The sequence below is a fragment of the Panthera onca genome, chromosome D4 (genome assembly GCF_046562875.1).
Source record: "Panthera onca isolate mPanOnc1 chromosome D4, mPanOnc1 haplotype 2, whole genome shotgun sequence".
Classification (NCBI taxonomy): domain Eukaryota; kingdom Metazoa; phylum Chordata; class Mammalia; order Carnivora; family Felidae; genus Panthera; species Panthera onca.
Window position 1 is genome coordinate 3,793,181 of NC_138351.1, and position 17,567 is coordinate 3,810,747.

General features: G+C 50.9%; 2 protein-coding genes and 1 long non-coding RNA gene across 7 annotated transcripts in view; 2 read left to right on the forward strand and 1 right to left on the reverse strand.

Annotated features, from left to right (window-relative positions):
• Positions 1–49: 49 nt before the first annotated feature.
• Positions 50–4,877, forward strand: CKS2 (CDC28 protein kinase regulatory subunit 2). The gene is made up of 3 exons (XM_060610244.3): positions 50–222; positions 3,135–3,262; positions 4,545–4,877. The coding sequence occupies exons 1-3, from the start codon at positions 164–166 to the stop codon at positions 4,595–4,597; spliced, it is 240 nt and encodes a 79-aa protein (XP_060466227.1). The 5' UTR covers positions 50–163; the 3' UTR covers positions 4,598–4,877.
• A 549-nt stretch (positions 4,878–5,426) lies between these two features.
• Positions 5,427–6,222, reverse strand: LOC144613996 (uncharacterized). The gene is made up of 2 exons (XR_013551527.1): positions 6,098–6,222; positions 5,427–5,727 (listed from the first exon to the last, which is right to left on the reverse strand). It is a non-coding gene; the product is annotated as an uncharacterized LOC144613996 (long non-coding RNA).
• A 56-nt stretch (positions 6,223–6,278) lies between these two features.
• Positions 6,279–17,567, forward strand: part of SECISBP2 (SECIS binding protein 2) — a 39,273-nt gene continuing 27,984 nt past the window's right edge. For 2 of the 5 annotated variants that reach the window (XM_078436087.2, XM_078436088.2), the window contains exons 1-6: positions 6,279–6,426; positions 7,266–7,411; positions 12,372–12,582; positions 12,853–12,925; positions 14,407–14,636; positions 17,341–17,511. In XM_078436087.2, the coding sequence (XP_078292213.2) occupies positions 6,391–6,426; positions 7,266–7,411; positions 12,372–12,582; positions 12,853–12,925; positions 14,407–14,636; positions 17,341–17,511 (867 nt within the window). In that variant the 5' untranslated portion in view covers positions 6,279–6,390. The remainder of the gene's footprint in view (positions 6,427–7,265; positions 7,412–12,371; positions 12,583–12,852; positions 12,926–14,406; positions 14,637–17,340; positions 17,512–17,567) is intronic. The other 3 variants (XM_078436090.2, XM_078436091.2, XM_078436089.2) reach the window with 2 other exon arrangements.

A 17,567-nucleotide genomic window follows, 5' to 3' on the forward strand; every position in this document is an offset into this window, starting at 1 on the left:
GGCTGACGCCTCCGTCCAATCAGCGGTGGGCTGTCGGATTCAAACCGGGAGCGTTCGGCCTGCGGTCGGTTGGTCGCAGTCGAGTCGTTGGCTTGGCCCGACGTGGACGTGTGGTCCTGCTGCGCCCGCTCTTCGAGCCCCGTCGCTCCCGCCCGCCCGCAGGATGGCTCACAAGCAGATCTACTACTCGGACAAGTACTTCGACGAGCATTACGAGTACCGGTGAGGGGCCAGCCGGCCGGGCTCTGGGCGGAACCGAAGTCGGGGTCGCAGCGCGGCGGCCGGGGTTCGGGTCGGGGCCCGAGGTCGGAGGTCGGGTCGGGCCGGGGTTGAAGGACTGGGGGCCGGGGTCGAGGCCGGGTCGCCCCCGCCCGGGCGGGCGCGTGCGGCCCGCCGGCCTCCGCCCTTTGTTCGCGGAGGCGAGGAGGCTAAGCGGGCCAGGGGGCGAGCCGCCTGGCTGGGGTGTCGGGGTTCGGCGGACCGGGGCAGGCGGCGGGGCGCCTGCCCCTCCCTCTAGTCAAGGCCGTGTCCCGCGGCCTCGGTGTGCCGGCCAGGGGCCCTTCGGCTCCCTAGTCGCCGTGAGGCGCGCCCGAACTCCTCCCCCCCCCCCCCCCCCCCCCCGGCGGTGGGACAAGCAGCGAGGACGCGGCGGCTGGGAGGCGCTCGGCACTTCCGGCCGTGGCCGTGCGGGGGGCCGGCACCCTCCGGGCGGGGCTCGGGGGCGGGGCTCGAGGGGGCCCCGCGGCGGCTGGCCTCGAGTCGGTGTTTCTCCGCTCTCCTGGGTCTTAGAAATGTGTTTTCTGGGGAAAAACGGGGCGTGTTTCTGGGCAGCTCTACCGATTAGTCGTTCCTGCCCCGGCTAGAAAATGCGGTTTTCTTGCCACACTTCGATTTGAAGTCTGCCCGCCCAGTTTTGTAGAGGAAGAGCACAGACACGGTTCTCCCGTGGTGCGTGGGCCTAACGTGCAGTGACGCGCTGCGGGCGTCCGACGGCGGGCAGTCGAGGCTGGGACGGGGCGTCCTGCACCAGGGGGCCCCAAGTGGGGAAGGTACTTTCCGGGACTCCGGGCGGTACTTCCGCCCTTGGTTTCCGGACCCCGGCGCAGTTAGGGAGGAGCACCGCGCAAGGTAGACCCCCCGCCACCCCCCCGCCCCCCAGGCTCGTAGCCCAGTTAGCCGAGCGGTTCGTGGTGGGAGAGCGCAGCGGGAAATCGGGTCTGTTGGGTGTTTGGTTTGTGCTGTAGGTTCAGACGTGGTTTTTGCTAGTTTCCTTATGCTGAGGCTCCCCTGCGCCTGGACTTGCAGACCAGGTCCTGTCGGCAGTCGGCCGTCCGTCCTCCTCGGCCGTGTCTTGTTCCTCAGAGCCTCCCGCGTACCTGGCCTTGGCCTCTGCCCACGCGCCCGCGGCCGGGAAGGGAACGTTGGCTTTCGGCAGTATTTTCTCGCACGGAGTTGGGAAGCGTCCCTGTGCAGTCAGCCGCGGTTCTCTCGGTGGAGCTGCTTCCACCGCCCGATGTTACCCGGCCGGAAACAGCCTGTTCCCGCGGTTGTGACTCGGGCCCGGTCAGCGGGGACACAATTCCGTGGTTGTGCGTAGCGTGGCTACATTGCACTTCTCTGGGAGAAATGTAACAGCCGTTGCTGTAGAAGGCGGAGACATTTGTAGAGCCTCGAACGTGTCTGTCAAGGCAGCATTTCGAGGTAACACAAAATACACGTTTATTGGCTGGCTGTACTAGCAGGAAGGCTTCGGGTCAAAGGTTGGCTATCAGTAAGTATGGGGGCCTCATGTTACATGTGGGTTTTCAACCGCGCAGGGGGTCAGGGCCCCCGACCGCGTGTTGTTCAGGGGTCAACTGTAGTTCACTGGCACTGGTAAAAAGGGCGTAATTGGATTCAGCAGCCTCATGGCAGGTCTGGCAACATAGTTGTTTTGAGGCTCATTTCTTTTTTGTAAATAATACGAAACGGGTATTTAATACACCAGTCACAGACTTAAGTTGATGACTGAGTGCTAATGGGCTGTGGGTTCCGTTTTCTCCCGTGCGGAAAAGGGTCACTGACCAGACTGCACCTTTCTCACCCCACCTGGCCACCGGACTCAGGTGGTAGATATTTTACACAGGCCAAGAAACGTGGTTATGGATGACTGTGCAACTTTACTGCTACTGGGAATGGTGATTTATAAAGATTTTTTTACTGTAATTAAGCAGGGTGCACATTTGTTCTTAAGTTGTATGAAGTTACAATTATGTTCTTGATGGTTTGACATTGGAGAGTATTGCAAGCCTTCCTGAAAAAACTTAGTAAGTTTTGGATATAGGTCATCTGGATAGAAATCTGTAACTTATGGAAAACTGAAGGTCATTGTGTAAGGTTGTCAGGTACATGTATATGGGACTTGGGTTTGTTTTTGATTTGGATTTGGAAAAAACTTCTAGGGTACATAAGGACTTGTGTGTACTGCAAATCTATAACGTTGAGTAGTGGGAAACCCAAATTAACAAATTAGTTTTTTTCCCTCTTCTGTAAAAGGCTGCATGGGTCTGGGACGACCGTTCTACGGTCAGAAACCATCTCCAATTTACAAGGCTTCTGTGGTCTTAGATGGCTTCTCTGGCTCCCTGATCACATCAGTCGGCTTCATAACCAACAGGAAAGAACAAGGAAGAGAGTTGGGCACGTTCTTCCCTTTTGAAGACAGTTTCCATCAGTGGCATATTTTCTCCTTACACCCTATTGGCCAGGATTTAAGTCATCAGAGGTAGCTGTAGGGCTGGTTGGGATGTTTTGGAGAACCATGAGCCTGATTTCAGGTATGGGGCTTCTGTTCCTGAAGAACACGGGGACAAGTAGCAAGCAGTCTCTTGGAGAAGAAAAGAGGAGTCCTAAAAAAAATGTCTTCTGCTTTTCGGCCATATATTCTTCTCTCCCTATTTTGAACATAGGCCATCAAAAATCAGAATTAGAGATATTAGGTTGTTCTGAAGATTGATGCCAACAATAACATAACAAGAGTTGCTTGAAAAATCTTTATTTTGAATTCAGATTTTGAGTATCCTGAAAATGTATTTCTAAAGTGCTCATAATTGTAGGAAAGGTGTATTTACTAATTCTTGGCTGTATCTTAACAGGCATGTCATGCTACCCAGAGAACTTTCCAAACAAGTACCAAAAACCCATCTGATGTCTGAAGAGGAGTGGAGGAGACTCGGTGTCCAGCAGAGTCTAGGCTGGGTCCACTACATGATTCATGAGCCGGGTAAGTTCTGCCATTTAGGAAGGCATTAACTGAGATAAAATAGTAGGGTTGCACTTGTTGAAAATTGTTTAGTAATATTTGATACTGAGTGATAATCCCAAAGTAACCAGTAAGTTTGAATGGCCGATTGCTTTCCTCCCTAGAAAGAATTTCCATTTTATAAAGTACATAATACATGAGTGAAAGTAACACGTTATTCTACCTGCAAAAAGATAAGGAGTAGAAACATAGGCAATTCTGCTTTATTTTAAAATGTCTTTTTTTTAATGTGTTGTTATTAATAGTATCTAATTTTGCCAGGAGTATATTTGCAATTCTGGTGTTCCCTCCCACCCCTGCCTTTGAAAACGAGGAACTTATTTTAAGATACTTTAAAGTGTCCTCAAATTCTATGCATAGAAGTTAATGCCATTGGAAGTGATTTTGATGTGTCTTTTTGTTTAGCCTTCTAGTAAGGGATAATTATTATCTACCACATTAAGATGAAATTAGATAACGTAGTGAACCGTGCTATGTGTGTGGTGCATTATGAGTGTTTGTGTTGATGTGTGGGGTTTTCCAGATACGAGATGGTAAAGTAAAACTTGTGGGGCTAAATTCTACCTTTGTGTTACTAATAAATCTAACTTAAACAACTTCTAATGCTTTCGACAAAATTTGAAGGCATACTATAGCAGCTGAATTAGGTGAAACTAGGGCAGTCTTGTTTTCTGCTTGTTGAAGAAAATCCGCAGTAGCAGCATCAGAAACGGAATTAAAACTTTCTTAGGATTGGGGCATTTAATCGTATCCCAGTTCAAAAGCTCTTTCTCCAGCTAATACCAGAGCAACTGGGGAACTATGGAACCCGGGGCCCCCACTTACAAAGAAACAACCTTTGGGAATGGGCCCCAGGGATCTGTACTTTCTACAGGCCGGTGGGTTTTGATTATGGTATTCGGTGTCTTTTTCCCATGAAGAGAGGTAACCTTTCTCTTTTCCACCGGAATGGAGATTCTAAAGGTAGAAACCATTTTCCCCAAAGTGATTTCTCTACTTAGTTAGCATCTCTTTCTCCAGGGTAGGTAAAATTAAAAAAACATGGAGGGGAATATTGTCATTATCAGCTTGTTTTCTGTTTACAGTTGACAGTGACTTGAAGCAAAATGTATTTTGGATACTTCAATAAGTAACAGTTGATCATGGATTGATTTTATTTTGGTTCAATTCAGAATTTGAATTTTGGATTTAGTGAATGAAAATTTATCGTATTAAGATTATATAAAATATTTTGTTTCCACAGAACCACATATTCTTCTCTTTAGACGACCTCTTCCAAAAGAACAACAAAAATGAAGTATATCTGGGGATCGTCAATTAAATCTTTTTCAAATTTAATGTATATGTGTATATAAGGTAGTATTCAGTGAATACTTGAAAAATGTACAAATCGTTCATCCATACCTGTGCATAAGCTGTATTCTTCACAGCAACAGAGCTCAGTTAAATGCAACTGCAAGTAGGTTACTGTAAGGTATTCAAGATAAATTTCTTCTAGTCAGTTTTTCTCTTAATATAAGTGCCTGTTTGACTTTGCCTGTTATTTTTGTTAAATAAAGTTTATATGTTGCATTTATTTACTGGGGTTTGTTTATTTAAAACAATTTTTGTTTTAATGTTTATTCAGTCATTTTGAGAGAGAGTGCCAATGGGGGAGGGACAGAGAGAATCCCAAGCAGGCTCCTGGCTGTCAGGGGGGAGGGGCTGGGGGAGGGAGGCTTGATCTCATGAACCTTGAATCATGACTTGAGTAGAGATCAAGAGTCAGGCTTAACTGAGCCACCCAGGTGCCCCAAGGGGTTTTTCTTAAGGTTAATTTGTGTCTACTGAGGTGGTTAGATGATTTCAGTTTTACAATGTTGGTCTGGAGGAGATAAATGTAAAGAAATATTAAATGGGTTTAAAAAGGCTTGGTTTGATGAGGGTACCATGAGTTCACTTAAAAAGCAGGACTAAGTTTCATAGAGACATTAGATTTCAATGCTCTGCTATTAGTTTAGTTCCTGGAGAACGGTCCAGTGTGTCTAAGAACTGTCACATCTGGCGGCCTTAAGGGAAACCACTGAATCCTATTCGGCTCCATTTACCAAGTAGGCATAATGCTCCCCAGAAAATATCACCGCAGTTTTAAAGTTGAAAGGCACTGTGAAACACCTTTTATTCCATGTACATGTTGTGTCTGTCAAATTGCCTTTAGCTGCTACGGTGCTCTGGGGTGGATGCAAACACAGACTGTCTTTGCTGTGCTGGGGAACACTTTCAGATGACGGGCTGGTGGTCCCTCCTCTGCTCCTCTGTCTTCATACCTGGATGAGGACTGTAAATCCTACCAGTGGTGCTGAGCAGCAGCCTAGAACTCATTTCTGCCCCTGGGGGCCCAGGGTTAGCAAGCAAGATGACAGAATTGCTGTGTGAGCCTTGTTGCCCTGTGGGTAAACCAAACAGTACAGTACGGAGTGAGGGGACACCGGCCTCCGCCTCCAGCAGTGGTGGCTGCCAGTTCTAGGCCCAAACCTGGTGAACATAGCCGTCCCCATTTCCCGCCTTAAATTCCTGTTGGTCCGCGAACCCAAGCGTCCATACTGGGGGCAGCAAACCTGCGGCTTGGCTCCTAATTAACCCCTACTGGCCAGACAGCCCGCGGGGGGGGGGGGGGGGGGGGTGCCTAACCCAACCCCCAGGCCGCCCGCGCCCGCCACGGCCACACCACGCCACTTTCCCTGACTCCTTTCCCCGCGGTCATTGGCTGTCCGCCGGAAGGGACGCGGCAGCCGTGAATTGATTTTCCGTGCTCACTTCCGGGGCGCTGGAAGTCCGTGCTTTCCTCGGCCCCACACACCACGTGGTACGCGGCCCCTTCCTCCGCCTCCGGTGTCCCCCGCCCCGCCCCACGCGGGCCCTGCGCGGCCGCCTCCCTGCGCACTTCCGGCCGGGAGCGGGGCGGGGCCGGGCGCGTTTCTGTGACGCACTTCCCGGCGTCCTCTCCGAAGGCGGAAAAGCGGGGAGGAGGAGCGCAGCGCGTCCGTGCCACCAGCCGACGGGGCCCGGCTGCTGGCCTCCAGGGCAGGGTCTCCCCCGAGCCGTGCGCCATGGCGTCGGAGGGGCCGCGGGAGCCCGCGGGCGAGGTGAGGACGGCGCCCCGCACTGGGGCGGCGGGGCGGCCTCCTAAGCGGGGGAGGACGCGGCCCCTGGAGGGAGGCCGTCCGGGTGCCCGGGGGAGGCGACCCCGCGCCGCCTCGCCGCGCTCGTGGAGGGGAGCGGCCGGCTTCCAGTAGCGGTGCGAACGTGTGCCGGAGCGGTAGCCGCCGCCGGCCCGCCGCGAAGGGAAGAGTGTGCTTTGTAAGCGCGGCCGCGGAAGTCAATGTTAGTGCGCTTCAAGAAACCGAAAGAGCGGGTTTTACGTCCACGTCCCAAGGGTGTGGGACGCTAGGACGATTTCTAGCAAAGCCTGCCTCTGCGTCCCCACAAGACAGCTCTTAATGGTTCGCCGAGCGAAAAGCAACGGGTTTATGTAACTTTTGAGACATTCGGTGGAGGTAAACTTGCGCGGTGCGTTTGTGTTTCCGTTGGCCGCTGGCGGGCGGTTGTGGGTTCTCCCGGACTCAGGCGGAGAGAGGTCGGAATCCCCGCACTGCGGGTGGGAGCGAAGGGGGCGCTGTCAGTTGTCCTCACTACGTGTTCTGGATGGGATTTTATTTCCGCTCTCACTGCCTGCGCTCCCCGCCCTTTGTAATATTTGGTAGAATACTTTTTTTTTTTAATATAAAAAGCGTTGGGGGAGAAGTTGTTAGCGAACAAATTATTATTTTTATGAGCGCGAGGTATTTGAACAACGGACGGTACTGGGATTAGCGTTTCTGGGGCTGCTAGAAGCGAGCCGCTTTCTTGGTTTTTTTTGGTTCACGTTTGGCTTGCCTCAGAATGTCTGTAGTTAACCACCCCTCCCCCTTTTTTTTCCCCTCAGGGCATCAAGTTGTCAGCAGATGTCAAACCGTTTGTCCCCAAGTTTGCTGGGCTCAATGTGGTGTGGTCAGAGTCTTCGGAAGCTCGTGTGTTCCCTAGCTGTGCAGCCCGGTATTATCCGTGTGCTCAGGAGCTGCCGGGGCCTGAGTACGTACCCTTCTCAATGTCTTGTGGTACCTGGGGACCCAATGGAGGGAGGTTAGACTTCGAAATATACCGCACCTAACCTGTTTAAAGTTCTCGAAAGACTGGAGGATGCTCCTCAGCCGAGAAGGGTCTGAGCCAGTGGCACCACCTAACTGTGCCCTGCATCAAGACGGAAACCTCAACTCTCCCTTCCTTTCTCCACACTCATGCCGTCATTTGGGGCAAAGAAAGTATGGGGATTGCGTTGCATTCGTTAGTAGGAAACTTAATTTCAGGGATCAGTTGTGCATAGGGTTTGAAACTATATCAGGTATCTGATGGGAGAGGGAATGGGCGGCAGACAAAAGCCCAGACAAAGAAGCCTGCTCTTTGGGTTTAGAGTTTAACATTTTATTTTATTTATTTATTTATTTATTTTTCAACGTTTTTTATTTATTTTTGGGACAGAGAGAGACAGAGCATGAACGGGGGAGGGGCAGAGAGAGAGGGAGACACAGAATCGGAAACAGGCTCCAGGCTCCGAGCCATCAGCCCAGAGCCCGACGCGGGGCTCGAACTCACGGACCGCGACATCGTGACCTGGCTGAAGTCGGACGCTTAACCGACTGTGCCACCCAGGTGCCCCTAGAGTTTAACATTTTAAAATCATGCTTGGGGAGGAGTGGGGACTCTCAAACATGGCTGCTGCTTTGTGTGGATAGTACTTTGGAAATTGTTGAGTTTTGCTTGAACCATTTTTCTTTATAAGCGTCCTGGGGAGAAGGATTCTTCGAGTTTGGGTTATAAAATTCTTCTACGTTTGAGTTGAAAGGAGGCTTATGTTGTTTTTTAAGTTTTCCTTTTCCTTCTTGAGATTTCATTCTTTAGGTATTTAGAAAATACCTAAAGATTTCTGTTATTAGCTGAGTTTAGAAAAATATGTATTAAACGTTTTGTGTTGTTCCGTAGAGTACTTGTAGATTTTACTTGTAAGGTATGCATCCCCTTTATGTGAGAATTGTCTTTACACACCTTTAATGTGGGTCATACTTGTTTCTTTTCCATGTCTGCATAGTATGATTGAAAATAGTTTAAACTTCATATAAATTCTACAGTGGTATTCCCAAAGATGAAGATTGGAATAAATAATAAAATTATCAAGTTGTCTGATGTACTTAGGTTGTGTTTTTTTTAACGTTTATTTTTGACAGAGACAGTATGAGCGGGGGAGGGGCAGAGAGAGAGGGAGACACAGAATCCGAAGCAGGCTCCAGGCTGTGAGGTGTCAGCACAGAGCCCGACGCGGGGCTCGAACTCACAGGCTGCGAGATCATGACCTGAGCCGAAGTCGGACTCTCAACCGACTGAGCCACCCAGGCGCCCCTAGGTTGTATTTTTTTGACAGAGTTGGAGGTTCTACCTGTATGTGCTAGGGTAGGAATACCCAGGTTTTCCGTTGTAATTTCATCCTTTGTAAAGGGAAGGTTGGCATGGATCACGTTTGAGCTGTTCCATACCTTAGGTGGTTCACAAGATAAAGGAGGAGATATATTTCACTCAGTGGCAAGGATTCGAAGCCATGTACTGGGTGGGATTCCAGTTACCCAAAATAAAGGTGGAAAACATTCCTGCAGCTAAAGTAATGTTCTGGCAGTGGCATGAATGGAGATGAAATTGAGGCTTATAGGATTGCTAAGTTTAAAAATGAAGTTTCTTAATATCTTGTCCTTTTTTAGCTTTGATTTTTTTTTTTTTTTTAAGTTCTTTATAAGCAAGGAAAAGATTGGCTGACAGTATTCCTTCCTGAGAAAAAAACAAGGACAAAGGCACGAAAGCAGAGGGGCGGGGTCAGGAAAGACAGGGGCCTTTGAAGGGGACAAAATGGGGATACACATATTTGAGAACTGATTATCTAGTCTGTTCTCATGGAGGTAAGAAGTCTTTGCATGAGCCAGATTTTTTGTAAATGGGGATTTCCTCTGATGAAAATAAGGATAGCATTTTCCATAAGGAACTTGTTTCCATACTCCTGTCCCAACCCATGGGTGGCGGGGAAGTGTAACGTTCTTTCTACACCTGAGAAACCAAGGCTAGAAACATGTGTTCAAAGTTATTCAGGTAGGTAGTGCCCAGACCAGAGTTAGAGTCTGTCCTGACCTGTGCTCATGCATAGTCCCCAAAGCTGCTGTGATGTCGGCAAGTGTTGAGCCTTTCAGTGTGTTGCAGTATGCTGTGAGATGTGGGTGCTTTTTCCTTTTTTTTTTTTTTTTTTAAGTAGGCTCCACGCCCTGTGTGGAGTCCATTGAGGGGCTCAAACTCATGATCCTGAGATCAAGACCTGAGATGAGATCAGGAGTCGGATGCTTACCCGGCTGAACCACCCAGGTGCCCCATATGTGGGTGCTTTTAAGTTAAAATCTCTCAGCAGTGAGAACCTGTAGTCCTGGACAGAGTGTGGCTCAGGTCTGTCGGGTGGCTGGAGCGGTGGCTGGAGCCCGACACATCCTGGCCCGGCTGCAGGGACTGGGGGCAAGACTTTGCACGACCATCAAGGACAAAGGAGCAGGTGTAGGGCTTGGGAGAAGCCTGCATGGTTTAGGCAGGAGGTAGGGAACTGTTGGTTGTGTTTTAAATGGTGTTGTTATGCTCACTCCTGGATTCTTGTTCTACTCAGAGGGAGAGGGGCTTGAAGGCTTTGACTGGGTTGCAGGCACCGAAGCTAGAGAAGAAAATACGGGGAGCCCTGCTGCAAGGAGAACAGTCTTCAGTGGTCCGTGTGGGTGTTGGTGGGAGAGAGGCTGTGGTGATTTCTGGCTGAATGCGTGCACAGTGGTGGGGTCTCTCCTGGGGGTGTGGGTGGGAAGAGGGGCTGCTTGGGGACTAGCTGTACAGCTTGGTGCTCCAGTGCCACTTGGGGAAGAGTGAGCCATTCGGTGGGACAGCCTGTAGGTGGGAGAGCAGGGCCCGGAGTTGGCGAGGGTAAGGGCCTGCAGGTGCGGGTGAGGTCTTGGGGGGGAAGGAGGACAGGTGTGGGCTCCCAAGTCTGGCTGGAGAGGAGGGAAAGTGCAGGGGAGCACCCTCCATGGACAAGCTTTTGGAAGGTGGGATGGGACCAGTGGAGCTGTTCAAGTGATGTGACAGAGGGCCAGACCCCGAAGATGGCACGGCGAGGAGGCGACCGGGCTTGCAGGAAGGGTGTTCTGGAGACTCGGGACTGTTGGTAGGGACGGGGCAGGGAGCAGTGGGCAGGGAGCTCAGTGGGGATCGTGTGAGCATGGGGACGGGGGGGGGGGGGGGGCAGACCAGCTGTAGAAGCACTGCCAGTGTAAAGGCGGAGGGTGGGATGGGACGGTGGGCGTGAGGGAGGTGTGTTCTGTGGTTTAGGGTCATCTGGGCAGTTTGTGGCAACTGGAGTTTTACAGACAAGCCATTTGAAGCCCCAACAGATGCCATGGATGTCTCTGTGACATCTTATTATGTGGTGCTCTCTGCGCGTAATTGTACTGGGCTTGGATTGGAAGGAAAAATACCAACTTTCCGGTGGGAAGAAAGACCAATGGTGACCTGTGCAAAGTGGGACTAGATTGTGAGCAGAGGCGGGACCCGGACCAAGGTCTCTGGACTCCTGGATGGACGTTTTCTGGATGACCACAGCCTTCAAAACCACCGGATCCTGCGTCCCTTTTTCTTCTTTACCTGTTTCATCACTCTTCTCATTTATCCTGTTTTGGGACTTGGGCTGTCATCTTTTTTACGATTTTTTTTGCTGTCAACCCGTCTTCTTTGCCCGTGTTCTCTTCTGAAGAACAGATTCTTCACTTTTTTCTGCTCCCTATTAGATTTTCTGAGCTTCAGATGAAATAAAACGGATTTGCATCTAGAGTTAGCATAGTGGGATGAAGCTTTGAATCTTTTTCTTTGCAGAGAACAGCACTAGACTAGGTGCACAGAGACACAGGTACATGAGAAGTAGTTAATTGCTAGAATTAGTGGACGATTTTACAGGGTCTGAGCTTACTATAAAATGTCGTGGGTTCATAGACTGTGATAGCAGGCTGTCCACAGTTAGGTACCGTGTGGGCGTGAATGTAGTGAACATTCTGGTAAGTGTATAGTAGGTCTAGCCTTGTCACCTGGGCGGTGACTCCCTTCTCCTGCAGTGCAGGCTCCTCCTTGCAGCAGAGCAGAACCCGTGCTTGAACCTTCTGGCTGTTGAACAGCGAGGAGGTGATGCAGGTGTGTCCTCGTCAGCTCTGATTTTCCCGCCTTTCAGTGGCCCCGCACACTCTGGGATTTCACTGATTTTCCACCAGAAAAGTTGCAGCTCTGGGAAGTCACAGACACATCTGGTGCTTATTTGTGGGATTCAGAAGGTCCTGTTTTGTGTCTTAACTCTTCTGCGTAGCATTTCGCCGTTGTTCGGCTTTCACTGCAAGGTGGTTGAAACCCCTGGCTGAAAACCACGTTTGCTAAGAGTCAGCGTGAAGTCACATTTCGGCAGCCCGAGCAGATGGGGCGTCTGGTGCCCATGTCGTTGGCAGGGTTGCAGCTCCTGGGCCACCATTTGCCTGCAGGTTCTGGGTGGGGCTGGCAGATGGGTTTGGGCGGCAGGGCCTGTTAGAGGCCCCTCTGCAGGGAGAGTGGTCTGGATGGCCCTGCTGGCCAGCGTGGCTGTGGGAGTCTTGCCCCAGCATTTGACCCCCTGGGAGTGAGGAGCTGGGGCGTCCCTGGGCTTTGCCTCACGTGTGACACAGTCCGGTCACGGATGCCTCAGTGCTGCTGCGAGCACGTAGGACTGGGTCCGCATCTGTCCTTACAGGGCAAGAAAGAAATGCTGGGAGGTTTTATTTGGCTATTACAGATCTTTCAGTGCTAGAACAAATGACCTCAACAGTAGTGAGAAGTTGAAATGTGTCTAGTCCAGAAGTGCTCCTTGGTTTGTGGTACGAAATCTGTCACTAAATTTGCCCTTTTTATCTAGGCAGAAACTCTACACTGAAGATGTGGCCTTTGGAGCTTCAGCTTTTCCACCTCAGTATCTGTCCTCTGAGCTCGCTGTCCATCCGTGCAGCTACTCTCCTTACCCCGTGGAGTCTACACCGCGCGTGTGCCCGGTGCCCGGCGCCCCGTATGCTTACGGCCACCCCGGCTGTTACCGAGCATTTCAGACCGTGAAGCCACGGAGCGAGCAGGTGTGCGCTCTCCCTCAAGGCACAAGAACTGTGTTTAAGGTTCGCAGGTGCCGTGGTGTGTCGGCTGCTTGCGCGTTTAAGACACAGAGTTGGTCGATTCTCACGTGATACTTAAGTGTCGCTTATCACTTTTGTGTCTTTAAGAATTGATTTTTGCTTAAGCTTTTTTGAAGTGGTTGAGTTCTGAATAGTTACAGATTTGCAATTTTAAGCCTTTTATATGAGGGTAGGTTTCCTTAATTCATGTTAACTTTTTAATTTTTCCTGCAGAAAAAAACGTATGATGAACAAAAGTTTGATAGCAAGAAGGCTGACGGATCTCTGCCATCTGATCTAAAATCAGGTAGAGGCTCACATCCTACTTACATTCTCGCAGATGCTAATTTGAAATCAGGTGGTGGTGACAGACTCTCTGATGTTATATCGTCCTACCCCGTTCGCCCCAGAAACGCCACTGTCCTTTGTACACCGGTTCCTGCGAGCATGCTCGCTGAGAAGAGCAGAGGCCAGTGGGCTCCTGTGGGATCCTGGAGGCCTCTCCCCCTGGGGAAGGACCTGTTGTTGGGGAGGCTCCATGATGTGCCCTTTCCTGTGCAAGAACCCACTTGGCAAGTAGGTGACACCACAGGCCTCGGAACATGGCCTTAAGCAGATTGCAGCCACATCCTCTACTGTGTTTGACCGTGTTCGTTCGTGAAGTCGCTTCTCTACTGTTCATGTGGGACGCTTTTTAGTAGGTGGGAGAGTTTCCTGCTTACATCCCATCGAGAGCAGTAGCAGACCTGGGCGGTGTAGTTACCCAGGGGACGTGTCTACTCTGGCCTTGGAAACTGCTGTTCCAGGCTGTGGCCGAAAGTTAGCGATTCTGCGTGGTGCTTTTTCCTGTAAGTCATGTACCAGTGCAGTTAAATGGCTTATTTATATAGAGTCAAAGTCTTTTTTTTTTTTTTAAGTTTATTTTGAGAAAGAGCATGAGTAGGGGAAGGGCTGAGAGAGAGAGAGGGAGGGAAGAAGGGAGGAACAGAGAGAGAATCCCAAGCAGGCTCCACGCTGCCAGAGCAGAGTCCGACGCGGGGCTTGAACTCCCCAAACTGTGAGATCGTGACCTGAGCGGAAAACCAAGAGCTGAATGCTCAACTGACAGAGCCACCTGGGCATCCCAAGAGTTAAAGCCTTTGTAGTAGCTTTATTTTCTGGGAACGGTCAACTTCTTTACATGTGTAACTTACTTTACTTGGTATACAGACTTTTCTCTTTGTGTTGACTTTACTCCAAAACCATTTGGCACGTGGGAACGTGAAAGGGAAGTTGAACAGTTAACCGTAATGACTCTGGCCTCATGATTAAATGCAGGGGCTTCGTAGTGTCGCAGCCCACGTTAGGATTCATCTGTTTTGGAAGGAGAAAAATGGGAAAGAGGTTCCAAGTTTAATTTTACTTGCTGTGTTTCAAAATTCCTCTCTAGTGTGGAAGATTTGACACTGAAAAGAAAATTGTTGGCCTCCCTGTAAATTTTCAGAACTCTATAGGTGCAGCATAATTAGATTGAGGGAACTCGTTTGTTGGCTTTAGAACTGGGCCCGATGTTTGCGGTGTGCTTTGCTTGTTTCTGCCCGTTGGCCCGGCCAGAGCAGCTGGCCCCTGCGCTCCCTTCCGTTTTCCACCGTCACGCAGGTGGCCAACACTAGCAAAAGCGAGGGCGTTTGGACGGTGCCGCGTCGCTGCGTCAGCCGCAGTAGACTTCCTGCTGTGCAGTTGAAGCGTGCGTGCGGGTCAGCACACGGCCCCTCCATCTTTACCCCGCTTTTCATTCTGCAAACACAGATGGTTATCACAGACGAACGGACAGGAGATCCAGAATCATCGAGAAAAGTGCATCTGCCTCCAAACCAGAGTTTGAATTTACCAGGATGGATTTTCCTGAACTGCAGGGTCCAGAGAACAGGGAGATCGCAGAGACACCGAAGCAGCCCCGGTGGGGGCCTCTGCGCTCCGCCTCAGCTGACCTCTCTCTCCTGGGAGAGGTGGGGGAACCCGCCGCGGGGACAGCAGAGGTGAGTGCGGGGCCTCCTCTCCGTTCCATTCCTCTTCCCCCGTCGCCCCCCGTGTGGCTGTCACGGGCGGTGGGTCTTGGTGTGCGGGTCGCCAGAGGACCTTCTGTGCGGGCTGCGGCCCCGAGTGCAGCTGCTGTTCTAGAAGAATCCCCTAGTTAGCCGCTCTGTGTTTGCTGCCTGCCGCTGCAGCTGCGCTCGGTTCTGGTGAACGTCCCGCTGCCCACACGGCTCCTCGAGAGCATCTGCGCCAGCGTGGCATTGGGCAGCTTGCTTAGCGGTACCGACAGAAGTCGTTGTAGTCAAACAGTAGTATCTCGGACTGCAGGGAGTAGCTTCGGATTTTTTCTGGCCTTTGACCCGTACCTCTCGCTGATGAGTCCGCAGACTGCAGAATGATGGCTGGAAGTGTGTTTTGTTTGCCGCTTAGTGACTTTAAAATATGCCGTGTTCCACATTCGGTCTCACGGTTTGAGTTCATCCAGGTTCCAGGAAAAACATGATCAGGTCAGTAGTCCCTAAGACGGCTTGTGACAAATATCTGTTGTGGAGGGCGGGAAGGCCAGGAGAACGGACACCAGGAAGGGGGTGGCTCCCCCGTCCACTTCCCCCTTGAGTGGAGCGGGCATTCTGCTTCCTCATACGCTCTTGGGTGCCGAGGCGGGCAGAAGAGCCACTGTTCCCCCACGTGGCCCCTGTCCCTGTCGCACCGCGGCGCTTTCCGGTGGCTCAGCCGTGACAGGGAGGGCCGGCTGGCCGCCTCATGTACAAGGCTCTCCGCTTGGTGTGGCCCCGGCTGGGTGTGTGTGATAGCTGAGCATCCAGGGGCCCCGTCTGCATCACCGCTGCTCTGTGCGTATCCGAGCCCGTGAGCACTCTAGGAAGTGGGACAGGGCTCCGGGGAGGGCCGCAGTGGGTAGGGTCTGACACGTTCTGCCGTGGTCACCTGCTCCTGCTTGAGCGCTGCGGATCTGGACGAAGTGAGGCACACGTGCTGTGTCAGGACATTTACAGACTCACGGCCTTCTGACGTGTTCACACTCAAATTACATGTGGAGTTTAAAATTTTTCCTTCTAGAAGGAAGATTTTCCTTAGTAGTAGATCTTTAAACACAAGAAAAAAACAGTTAACCTTGAACAACACAGGTTTGAACTCCACTTAGTTGTGGAGTTTTTTTTTTTCTTTCTTGATAAAATCAGTACAGTACTGTAAACTTATTTTCTTTTCGTTGTAATTCTCTAAAATGTTCTCTTGTCTCCAGCTCTCTTCGTCATAAGAATACAGCTTAATGTGGGATGTGCGTGTTAACCCTTCATGTGGTCGATAATAATGCTTCCGGTCAATAGTAGGCTATTATTAGTAATTAAGTTTTGGGGGGAGTCCAGAGTTAACATGTGGATTTTTAACTGAACTCCAGGGGTGAGCACCCCAACCCTCAGGTTGCTCAACATCTGTATTTGTCTGAAGTTGTACAAGAGAAAACTGTGTTAAGCATTTAAATCTTTTTTTAATGGAACGTTGTGGGAACTAAGGGGATTCCCCTCAATTTGAAAGAGCGGGGGAAGGGCAGAGAGAGAGAATCCCAAGCAGACTCCGCTCTGTCAGCACAGAGCCCAACTCGGGGCTTGAACTCACAAACAGATCATGACCTGAGCCAAAATCACGAGTCGGATGCTTAAGTGAGCCACCCAGGCACCCATGTTTGAGTTTTTAAAACTTTGGGCATTTTTCCTTGTCATAAGTATTTTGTGAAAACCGGTGGCGCTGAATCTTTATTGATATGTGTAATTTACGTGATTGTTCTTGAAAGCTGTTTCTGGTGTTTCATTGGCCTCGGTGAGTGTGTAAGTTCTATTTATTAGAAGAACAGGTTGTGTTTAAGTAATTTTATTTTTTATTACTGGGCTCAGATTTAATGAAATGGCAAAGTGGGAAAATTTTTGAAGGATATGAGCTTTAGAATTTATTTTAAACCCATTCAGATTTGAATGTGTCACTTAGCTTTTGCCTTGAGCACTGCCTGTCACCTGGCAGTCTTCGTGTGCCCACCTGCCCCCGTGTCGCCTGCCGCCTCGTGCTCCGTGTGTGGCCCTTTTTGGCTTTACGGAAGGGTTGTGGGTTACAAGACGTACATTGGTTGTCTCTGGGCCTTCGGGTGGACTTTGGGTGTGGGGAACCGTGGCTCCCACCTTCTCTCGGGGGCCCCCGGCCGCAGGCGGTGTGGGCACTTGTGTGCTGGCGCGGAAGTTGTGTCACACTGATCTTTTACAAGGGGTGTGGTACGTGTGCTGCGATCCCCTTACTGGGTGCACGTAAAAGCAAGGCACAGGTGTTTGTCGCCTGGCAGCGAAGGGAGCTCGGGGGGCTCAGCTGAGCTCAGCGGGTGGCTTCTCCTGACAGGAGTGAGGTTTAGCATTTCGCACTTATTATTTGTTTGGATTTGTAAAAAAAAAAAAAAAGAAAAACATTTTAAGTTTATTTATTTTGAGAGAGACTGAGCGTGAGAGTGCAGAAGGGGCAGAGAGAGAGAGGAAGAGAGAGAGAATCCCGAATAGGCTCAGCACTGTCAGCACGGAGCCGGAGGCAGGGCTCGAACTCACAAACCATAAGATCGTGGCCTGAGCCGAAAACCAAGAGTCACATGCCTAACAGAGCCACCCAGGCGCCTCACTTATCTGGAATTTTTCATTCGCGCGTATCTTGCAGATTTTAAGAACGGCAGGGGCCGCCGTATTTAGAAATGAAGCGATTGCTTTCACTTTGCAACAGCAGGAAAATGCCGGTTTGCCTTTTAGGGTGAAGGAGCGGCGAGAAGCCCGAGCGTGGCCGAGTCCGTGGCCGCCGGCGCCGCAGCCGGGCCCTCCTCGTGCGCCAGAGGTAAGAGCGGCCGCGGCCTCCGTCGGGTCCCGGGCCTCGGCTGCCGGGGCCCCTTC